This window comes from Engraulis encrasicolus, chromosome 9, assembly GCF_034702125.1.
Source record: "Engraulis encrasicolus isolate BLACKSEA-1 chromosome 9, IST_EnEncr_1.0, whole genome shotgun sequence".
NCBI lineage: Eukaryota > Metazoa > Chordata > Actinopteri > Clupeiformes > Engraulidae > Engraulis > Engraulis encrasicolus.
This window is the reverse complement of record NC_085865.1, coordinates 16551220-16562888: the sequence shown is the minus strand read 5'-3', so window position 1 is coordinate 16562888 and position 11669 is coordinate 16551220. Positions and strand designations below refer to the sequence as shown.

General features: G+C 41.1%; 1 protein-coding gene across 2 annotated transcripts in view; it reads right to left on the bottom strand.

The window, feature by feature from the left end:
• tpk1 (thiamin pyrophosphokinase 1) overlaps positions 1-5688 on the bottom strand; it is a 67871-nt gene extending 62183 nt beyond the window's left edge. The window contains exons 1-2 of one of the 2 annotated variants that reach the window (XM_063206090.1): positions 5639-5688; positions 1600-1653 (exon numbers count right to left, since the gene is read on the bottom strand). In XM_063206090.1, coding sequence (XP_063062160.1) covers positions 1600-1642 — 43 coding nt within the window. In that variant the 5' untranslated portion in view covers positions 1643-1653; positions 5639-5688. Of the gene's footprint in view, positions 1-1599; positions 1654-3843; positions 3884-5638 lie in introns of those variants that run through there. The other variant, XM_063206089.1, reaches the window with a different exon arrangement.
• Positions 5689-11669: the final 5981 nt, after the last annotated feature.

Below are 11669 nucleotides of genomic sequence, written 5' to 3'. Positions count from 1 at the left end.
TTGTGTGCACATCTTATACTGATAGAACCAAGAAGTTATATCCCAATTAACATGCAATAACTAAACTAGATTATCCTGCAATTCAGTCATTTCTAGGTGACAATGGAGGCAGAGTCTCATCAAGGACCCCAGCAGGTGTGTCATGCAAGCGTACAAACGCACGCACACAGACACACACACTACGCAACTATGCATGTTCGCACACACCCATGCGCACACTCTCGTGTTCTCTACACACACCCTGACCCGTCCACGCGAGGCCGTACCCACTGGCGAATTATGATAGGATTGCACTCCACCCAGCCAAGTCATTAGCTCACTGCCCTGCAAGACTTACAGGCTTGTAGGTTGTAATCATGCCTTTATGCTAGTGGCTTCTCTCTCTCTCTCTCTCTCTCTCTCTCTCTCTCTCTCTCTCTCTCTCTCTCTCCTCTCTCTCTCTCTCTCTCTCTTCTCTCTCTCTCTCTCTCTCTCTCTCTCTCTCTCTCTCTCTCTCTCTCTCTCTCTCTCCCCCCCTCTCTCTCTCTCTCTCTCTCTCTCTCTCTCTCTCCCTCCAGCTTGAGGTAGCCATGCCACCAATATACACTGTAAGCTATACATTAGCCCAGGACGCTGCCCTTATTTGGTGCACACAGTCGAAGCTGCCCCTGAGGTCTCGGAGGTGCTGACGCCCTGGTATATAAGGGCGTGAATATGTGTGTGTGAATATGTGTGTCTGTGTGTGTCGGTGTGTTCACGCGGGCAGTTGCGCAACACAGCCTTGTACTCTAAATTACAGTGTGTGCATGTAAGAGAGTGTGCACAATGTGTGTGTGTGTGTGTGTGTGTGTGTGTGTGTGTGTGTGTGTGTGTGTGTGTGTGTGTGTGTGTGTGTGTGTGTGTGTGTGTGTGTGTGTGTGTGTGTGTGTGTGTGTGTAGCCCAGACGACTTATTTTGCGTAGGAGTGGAAGAGGGAGATGTTCTTGCTCTCTGCTCAGTACGAGACAGTGCAAAGGGTCTGCCAGCACAGCAGGTGTAGTGCAGGCTAGTTAGTTAACAAGGGCAGTTCAGCCACCCAGCCAGCCACCTTATGTTTTCTTTTCTTTTGTCCACACCGCTGTGCAGACTGTGACAAAGAACAGTGTTCTTTTACAGAGCAAGGAGATCAGAGAAGAGACTTATCAGAGAGTTATCAGGGAGAAGTAGTTTCACATACACAGAACTGTCACGCAGATGTGCGGAACTGCTGTAGGTAAGAGAAGCTTGATTTGTGCCGTCATATCCCATGAGCAAACTTGAAGACAACAACACCCCCCTCCCCGCCCCAGCACACACACACACACACACACACACACACACACACACACACACACACACACACACACACACACACACACACACACACACACACACACAAATACAAGTTGCTGTCTCTGAACATCAAAGAGAAGGTGGATAAATATGCAAGAGCTATCAGGGGAGATGCGACAGCTCCAACACACACACACACACACACACACACACACACACACACACACACACACACACACACACACACACACACACACACACACACACACACACACACACACACACACACACACACACCATCAATAATACCTGAAGGAAGAAGGCAGTCCAAAGGTGTAAACACTTCTTCCATGTCGCTTGTATCTGTTCCAGAAAAAAAAGAAGGAAAGTTGTTACATAAACTACTTTAAATAATTGACTTTGTTCTTATGCTGCCAAATGAAAAGTGTTTGAAGCTGTGAGCCTGCAGAGTAAAGCGTTCATCACCTTGAAAACAATAGAAAACTTGGCAATAGAAAAACTACCACACAAAAACTTGAAAAGAAGAACACAGAAAAAAAGCTGCGACCACCAATCGTAGACCTTCTAGTCCGTTTTAAACTTTAACCTCTGACCGTATAATGAGTTAACTATTGGGTCACTCCACGTGAAATCAGACACTTTGGGGCCCGACCGGCAGGAACTTGAATGAAACGTATGCCTCTTTTCCACTGCGTTTTTCTGGTAGGCCTACAGCTCGACTCAGCTGCCACTTTTTGCTTTACGATTGAGCTGTGTCGTGCCTATTCAAAAAGCAAAAAGTGGTGGCCGAGTTGCACTGTGTCGCGCTGTAGGCCTACCAGCAAACCGGCAGCAACCCACAACAGCATATGAATCTGGTAATACTAAGGGAAAAGGGTAGGATACTACTGTAAATATTCATCCTTCATTACGCAATTTTAAGTCACACCTAGATGGTTTTGATTTTGTTTGAAAACCCTTTTCTCTACGAATTACACAAACCTTTACACAACAATCATCCAAACCAGGCCCCAAAGTGTCATGGAATGACCCTATGACAAAACACAAGAACAACATACAAACAAAAAAAGAAGACAATATTATACTTTTGGGCTTTTGTATGCATTCCCAACATCTGTGTTGCTTGAACTTTGAAACTTTATAAACTTTCCTGCTGTGCTTGTCTTACACTATAAGCTACATCTTAATTTTATAAAGATTTTTTGGGGGCTTTTGGGCTTGATTTGAGACAGGATAGTGACAGAGGGACAGGGAACGAGTGCGGAGAGAGACGGCCGTGTAAGGAGGGGTATGCCACTATTTTGGGGCTTAAAGGAGTATGCCACTATTTTGGGGCTTAATACAGTCAAAATCGTTGGCTGGGGTTTATAAAGGTGGTAAAGTGTCTTATTTTTCATGTTAAGCGTTGTCTTGCTTTAAGACAAGTTAAAAGAGGGAGTATGTCGCTAGGCTAGTGAAAGTCAATGGATCCGTGTAGCATCTAGATGGTTATTAAGTCACAACTAGATAGTTTTGATTTTGTTTGAAAGCCCTTTTCTCTACGAATTACACAAACAGCATGGAACATTTAGACAACAATCATCCAAACCAGGCCCCAAAGTGTCATGGAATGACCCTATGACAAAACACAAGAACAACATACAAACAAAAAAAGAAGACAATATTATACTTTTGGGCTTTTGTATGCATTCCCAACCTCTGTGTTGCTTGAACTTTGAAACTTTATAAACTTTCCTGCTGTGCTTGTCTTACACTATAAGCTACATCCTAATTTTATAAAGATTTTTGGGGGCTTTTGGGCTTTATTTGAGACAGGATAGTGACAGAGGGACAGGGAACGAATGGGGAGAGAGACGGGTAAGGAGCGGCAAATGACCCGGACCGGAATGGAACCCAGGGCTGCCGGCATAGTAAGCAAGTGCCCTACCGTTAGGCCACGGCAAGGCCCCATACATCCAACTTTGACACTTTTTTTCTTTTCTGTCAGAATATATGGCATGGTGAAATGACTGCTAGAGGTACTTCCATACTGATTTACTGTCTCTCACCCAAAGCACTTAAATCTGTTTTCCCTGTGACAGGGCGAAATAATTCACAGTGCCAAAGCATCAGTCATAAACTGATATTCAAACAGACAAATCGACAGCCACACTGCAGTTATTGGAGATGAGGTCACTGTAGCATTCAAAGAACAGCTACTTCTTCTTGAATCAAATCGTCTGGAGTTTCAATAGCTGAATATGTGCATGTTCATGAACACACAGGCTGACACAGACATAAAAGTACACATGTACACACATGTCAAGAATCTGTGTAACTGAATCATATTTTTCATGAATGCCACCTAGAGTTCATAGACAGATTTCATAACCATCCTGTAAGGAGACACGAATTCCACTTCAAAGGCACAAAGATGTTCAATACAAACATTCAGTTGTTCACTGCATAGCACACTACATGTAGGGAAATCAAATCAAAGCACATGCTCCATAAAGAATGTAGCTAGGAACAACATTTCAAACACAAGCTTACCTCTCCAAAGTAATCTACAAGACATAACTGTATGGCCACATGGCAGCTGTCAGAGGTGTAGATAAAGTAAAAGCAAAAGGAAAAGTAAAAGTGAAAAAGAGAGACACAGGGCATTTCTCAAAACCTAGTGTGCACACTTCACAAGTGTATTCAGCCTAATTAGTCACGCCCAGTGATTCGATACTCTTTATTAATCACAGTGATTGGATACTCCATAGAGTTCACCAAAGAGTATCCAATCACTGGGCGTGACTAATTGAGCTAATACACTTGGAAGTGTGCGCACTAGGTTTTGAGAAATACCGACAGTTTCCTTCTAACACAGGAAGCTTATCGAAGGAAAAAGTAGAACTGTGTACTTGTCTTACAATCAGCTAATTCTGTGCTGGTTGGATCAAGTTTGTGGAGGGTTCTTGTTAGTCTTTTAGTGTTTTTCCGTAACAACAGTCTATCTTCCTCATTAGGTACAATGGGGTAAATGGTGTAACAGCTATGTAATATCATACTAGTGTTGTACTTACACCATGAATTTACTTTTACTTTTGCCACCTCTGGCAGCAGCCACTAATTATGTGGGGCAATTAATGCAATTATTTTACCACCCCACAACAAAATCCTGACAAGACACAACACACAACAATAAATGGCCTAATTTAGTAGAGTAGAGTAGAGTAACTTTGATCCCCTGGGGAAATTCAGGATGCAAGCTTATGACATTTTCATTACTTTGATTCTTTCATTTTCTTTTGGCATCTATCTAGCAGTCTGGTGCAAACATTCAGACATCATGAAGTGGATCTACTAGAAAGATCAAAGAAGCAAGGGCCGGGCGACTGGAGGCAGATTCTGGGGGAGTTACCCTACCTTGAAAGGTAGTGCAGAATAGGCCTATAAATCAATGTACAATACATCATTAATTAATATTATTTTCTTTGCTCTGATTTATTGCCCTGAATCGATGTGATGAGGAGTGAAACCAATTTAAAAAATAATGTAATCAGGTGTTGACCTGAGTTGTTGAGGTGGTGCAAAGACACAAGACATAGGCCCTACTCTACAAAATATGAGGGAATTACGAAGTAGTAAGGGCATCTTAGCCATGCCCAAATTTGCACACCAACACTTGCATTATGTTGGTATCCGTGCATGCAGCTTTGCAACTTTGACATTTCTGGATGTTGGACCTGATAAGGATTTAATATTCCAATTGATCTGATAGCAGTTAAAGAGAAGCACTCGTTTACTGTCAACAAACACCTGTCCCCGGACGAAACGTGATACAATACAAATAGCCTACATAGTTGTAATCCTGTTCAGGTGGAGCTGAATTTACTACTATGTCAGGTATTAATTCGAATAGCTATTGCATTTTATATTTTAATAGGCTACTAGTCCACGAAATCGATACAGGGCAGGGGAATCATATTGTAGCAACAATAACAGCAGCACACTCGTTATCACAACCTTCATAACAATGTGCTTATGTTTCCCTGCTACTGCATAAAGCAAAGAACATTTACTCAGAACAAAGCGTAGGGTAATAACATTAGAACGTCTACGATGTACAAGCCTGCAAGGTTACGTGAAGTGGAGGTTTGGCTAATGCTATTTTGACTGTCAGTATGGACAGTTCTCAAAAACCACGAAATGGTCAATCGTAATAAGACGACCGCATTCAAATCTAACCATGCTCTGTGGCATGGTTAATGTCACTGCAATATAATGCACAACACAAATGAGTCAGAAATGTGTCATTCTCCCTGCAGCGGTACCCTTCTGTAACTTCAGCACTCACCGATTCAGCATGGGCTCTCAGCTGGGTTATATGAGTTCCGGGGAGACGGTGTCTCGAGTAGGACATAAATAATCTAATACGATATCGCGCTTCGGCTTCTTGCTCGTGCTTTCTATGCAATATCCCAGCCTGGGTTATCCATCAAAATGGCAATGAAAAATGTAGTGAAGAATAGGCCTACATATCCTAACCATTATGCGTTTATATTTAGATTTTAACACACAATGTAGACTGTGGATACTGGGATGCTATAGGGAGAATTTTAGATGAGACAGGGCATCGTGCCCTGTTGCTTCGTGTCGCAACTTTTGTGCTGTGGAGTGCTGTGTCACAATGACAATGGGAGTTGGAGTTTACCAGGTGGGCTTTAGATTAATAGCCTATATGCTAGTGTAGGCCTACTGTGTGGGCACAATGCAAACACAGCCACTGTGTGGGCAGCCAGGATGTGTAGACTCTATTCCCTCAGCTGATAGGCAGCAGGACTAGGGACAGCAATATAGGCTAGTGACAATGGCCTCAAAATTTGGAGACACCCCAACCGGAGGTAGAACAAAACCCAATAATGTTTTTCCTCATCTCTAAGGTGTCCCATACATGAAAATGATTCTTGGCCAAAGTGATTTTAATGCTAAGCCTAAAAATTTTACACATTTCCATATGCACCTCCAAACAAAAAAAGCACCCAAAATGTGACTTCTCCGTATGGGAGTAGATATACAAAAAATCATGCAGAAAATTACCAGAAGCTCTGAGAGCTTTGAGAATTGGTAGCCTATGCTTGTGCCCAGGGGCTACCTAGCCTGGGAACTCCCGTACTGCCTTTAGTTCTACACAATCTCACTTGTGATTAGGTCTGGTGTTAACCAGGCAAGGGGCTACCTGCACCAGAAAGAAGTGGTTGTATTGGACCATCTTGATGTATGAAGGAGATATAGGCATTTAATCACACACCTAAAATAGGCGGAAAATGAAAAAAAGTGATATTTATACAGAATGTCATCATTTACATTGTAATTGCTTTGTCAGTGAATGTCATATGCACACATATGATATCTTGATGGAAAGGTGAGATTGTTCTGAATCCAGCCATATCTCGTATGTATATATTTTCTGAATATTAAAGATGGCATATCGTTCAATGTATGAGGTGCCCAGAATAAAAAAAAATCAAAAGGGAGTTACAGGACCTATTTCAATGCACTTAAGTGGTGACAGGAATGCTCACAATTGTATTACAGTAGGCTATATTACTTCAAATAAACGTATTATTAGTGTGTGGTGCTATAGATTATGCTTGAATGAAGAATCAGATTAGGGTGAAAATATATTTATCACTAGTGTATATATATATACAGTATATATATAATTTCTTGCACATCTGTAGGTATTGTTAAGCTGGAAAATGCAGTGACTCCACCTACTTCCAGTGCCTTGCAACTAGCTCATCAGAATATTGCATCACTCCTTTCAGGTAGATATGATAGAGGAAGGGGAAATAGAGTGGATGTTATTCAATTTGTTCAGAGATCTTTTATCTTCCACGAAGTGAAGCTCTCCAGTTCTTCTCCCATGAAAGAGCCAGCTATATATATATTTATATATTTCTTGCATCTGTAGGCAATTGTAAAGCTGGAAAAGATGAGATTGTGCTGAATCTAACATTACCTAATATGTATATATATTCTCAACATTGATGATGGTACACCGTTCAATACATAATGTGTCCAAAAAAGAAAGAAAACGAACCAGTCCATTCCATAGATATAAAAGTTCAAAGGCTGGTTCATTAATTAACCGTAGTGGTGCTCTGAAGCCTAGTATATATTTAAGTATAATATTATTAACCAATACAACACAGTGAGGGAACTATTTGGTATAAGGATATTTGTTCTTAAAACTTCCTTACAATAATATAGCGTACCAGATACACTGCACCAACATACCACTGATGTATACAGGTATCGTAATGGCATTGATAAACCTAAATCAATAAAATCGATCAATCAATCAAAGTACATCATGATACAACTTTGCCGTTCAATGTCCTAACGATTAGAGAAAGAAAAAAAGAGAAGAAAGAATGCATTGTGTACTGTACTGTATCACTAAAGGCAGATGAGAATAAACCTTTTCACATTTCTTTTTAAAACAAGATACTATCGGGGCAGTTCTAATTTGGACAGGAAGCTGAAGCTGGTTCCAGTATTTTGCATAATGACTAAATGCCATCTCACCCTGTCTAGATCTGGTCAGTATAGGGAATTTAAGTTCATTACATTTCCCTGACTCTTTTATCCAATGGCTACATTCAGTGTGTGTGGAAAATACAGAGTGCAGGCTTATACTGTATATAGGGTTATAAGAGTTGAGCATGAAGATAAATACTCCTAGAAGATATGTGTATGATATGTGTGATATGTGTGTTTTCAGCTTCTTAAAAGTTGAGGGGGATGACCAAACTCTTGTATCAGCTGGTAACTTGTCAGACCATTGGGATTACCTTGTCAGAGGCCAAGGCCAGACTGTTGGTGTTACAGTATTGCGAAGCAACATTACGTTTTAGTGCAGCCTCTGATAAAATGAAACAGTTCCTTCCAGGAGAGAATTGCACTCAAGGTACAGAACCTGAGTGGCATATTGGGTCAGGTACAGTCTGATTTTCTGTATATTGAACAGTGCAAAAGAGCATCAGTAAGCGGTGTTTTCAGAAATGATGGGCAGTCATAAATAATAACACCCAGGTTTATGTAGCATTTTCTGGGGTAACAGTGGTTGACCTCATGTCTTGCTTGATATAATGGCAGATGATGGTGGTGTTGCTTCATCCATGTGGCCAGGTCTGAGAGACAGGCAGATAGACACATAGAGATTGCAAAAAGGCGGAACCAAGACAATGCATTAGAGCATTATAACACCCTAATTGTCCCAGCTATTTATTGTAATTCAAGTTGTAGACATTGAATGCATAGCTTGAAATGGTACAAAGGTAATTAGACATCTAGAGGTGAAAGAGATGTTCTGAAACGTTTGTAGTGTACACACAGAAACTATGGAGTTATCTCGCTGGACAGACAGGTGTTTATCCTCAACATAGCAGGGAGCAGGGTGAGTGGACAACATTGCCCAGTGAGATGAGATAAAGATGGCAAAGACAGGGGGCCTATAGCACAGAACCTTGGTACCCCTGAGAGGATTTGAGTTGAGGGGTCTTGACCATGGTACATTAAAGTAATGCCCAGTGTGGTCTACCTCCGATGCCTTGTTCCCAATGAATTGTATTAAGCCTACATTTAACAAATGGACCAGGATAGATAACGTCATTACTCTTCTGACTTGCACTTTGGTTGGCCCTTTCTTCCAGGTCCAGCCAAACAATTTGCTTAGCTGTAGAATATGATGTGGTTGCTGGATTGAAGTCTACTGTATTTGACACACTGTTATTTCCCTTAGTTTAACAAACATACCCTAGCCTTACCTTTCATCCTATTTGCCAAAAATGATTTGCCAAAATTATATTGTAAAAAATAAAATGATCTGCTACCGGATGAAGAAAAGTGTGAGACATCATAGTTCTTTACTTGGTCAATCCAGCCATATAGTCATCAGATGACATGGATAAGTTAAGTGAAATGTCACCAGTAGGCTACAGATATGGTGCTTTATGACTTCACTAACATTTAATGGCAGAAAGTGGGTTAATCAATTTAAAATAAAAGCTATGAAACAAATAATTCACTGAATTCAATTCACTAACATGTGACAGTATGGTATTAAGAGTGTAGTGCACATCCAGCAGAAAAGCATCAGCAGGTGCCAAATCAAAAAGCTTCTTTAGATCTATGATCGAAGCGTTGCTCCAAATAAATGAAGTCTTTTGCAAGCAGTGTGCAGATCCTTTCCCGCTCCTACATGATGGTATTAAGCCACACCTGAGTGATGTCAGGTAATGCCTGAGTGAACCTAATGAAGAAGCTGTGCATGGATCTATGAACTTTTGAATTCACTGAATATGTTTGCTATTCCCCTCCCTGTTTATTTCAGTAGGCTCATGAAATAAAAGGCCTTTGCTTCCTGCTGTCAGGCTTTGGTAATACACATACCATTTGTATGTAAATATAAATCATTGCTCCTTCCAGGAGTAGTCTTTATTTATCACACTATCACAACCCCTCCTCCCTCCCTCCTCTCTATAATCACAGCAGACCTGGTTAAAGCCCATTAACTGGATAGGACATCACCAAGACTGCTAAAGACCTGTGGCGCTGAAGTGGCTGAGCTGCTGGAATATTTATTCAGCCCGAGTGTACATCTTAGTAAGGCACCAACTCTGAACACATTATGCCTTATCCCGGTCCCCAAAAAGCCACATCCAAAAGAGATAAATGACTTCAACCGAGAGGCCCTCCCTTCACACAGCATGAAGACAATGCTGTTACATACACTTAGACTGCAGTAAGTCATGCACTGGATCTAGTACAGTTTTCATACCAGGAGAAAGTTGGAGTGGATGATGCCATCACATACCTATTGCACAGGACATATAGTCATGTTCCTTTACTTTTCCAGCGCTTTCTACAACATCCAACCCTCCATTGGGAGAGAGGCTCCTGGGTTTGGATGCCCTCCTTGTGCACTTGATCAGGGACTACCTAACAGAGTGGCCACAGTTGGTCAAACTGAAAGATTGCCTCTTGGACTCTGTATGTGGTACTAAAGCAGCCTGGGGAACTGTGCTCCCTCCTCTCCTGTTCACTTTGTACACATCGGACTTAACATATTTACAACACAGGCACATACCACATGCAGACATTCTTGGATGATAATACAATTGTAGGCTGTATTAAGGCAGGAGGGAATACAGGAGTACAGGGCTTTGCAGTGGTGTAATGCACCTACAACTCAACACTAAGAGAAGGTGGACTTTTGGAAGTCTAAGCCCGCTCTGCAACCAATCTCCATTGAGGTTGATGAAGTGGAGATTGTAAGCACATCTAAGTATTTCAGCGTCTAACAAGACAACAAACTGGACTGGTCAGCCAAAGATGCAGTTTAGAAAAAAATACAGTATTGGCTATACTTGTCTGCTATAAACTCCTTAATATGTTCTATGAGACTGTTGAAGCCAGTATGTGTCCTTTTCTATGCAGTGGTGTGCTGGGGAGGGAGCACAATGAAGAGGGGGTATTGGGTGTCTTGACTGATAAGACTGAAGGAAAGCTAGCTCTTTCATGGAAGAAGAACTGGAGACCTCCACTTCGTGGAAGATAAAAGATTTCTGAACAAACTGAATAACATCCACTCTATTTCCCCTTCCTCTATCATATCTACCTGAAAGGAGTGATGCAATATTCTGATGAGCTAGTTGCAAGGCATTGGAAGTAGGTGGAGTCACTGCATTTTCCAGCTTAACAATGTGCAAGAAATGATATATATACACTAGTGATAAATATATTTTCACCCTAATCTGATTCTTCATTCAAGCATAATCTATAGCACCACACAATAATAATAAGGTTATTTGAAGTAATATACTGTAATACAATTGTGAGCATTCCTGTCACCACTGAAGTGTATTGAAATAGGTCCTGTAACTCCTTTTCGATTTTTTTCATTCTGGGCACCTCATACATTGAACGATATGCCATCTTTAATATTCTGACAATATATACATATGAGGTATTGCTGGATTCAGAACAATCTCACCTTTCCATCAAGATATCATATGTGTGCATATGACATTCCCTGACAAAGCAATTACAATGTAAATGATGACATTCTGTATAAATATCACTTTTTTTTCATTTTCCGCCTATTTTAGGTGTGTGATTAAATGCCTATATCTCCTTCATACATCAAGATGGTCAAATTCAACCACTTCTATCTGGTGCAGGTAGCCCCTGGGCACAAGCATACCAATTCTCAAAGCTCTCAGAGCTTCTGGCAATTTTCTGCATGATTTTTTGTATATCTACTCCCATACGGAGAAGTCACATTTTGGGTGCTTTTTTTGTTTGGAGGTGCATATGAA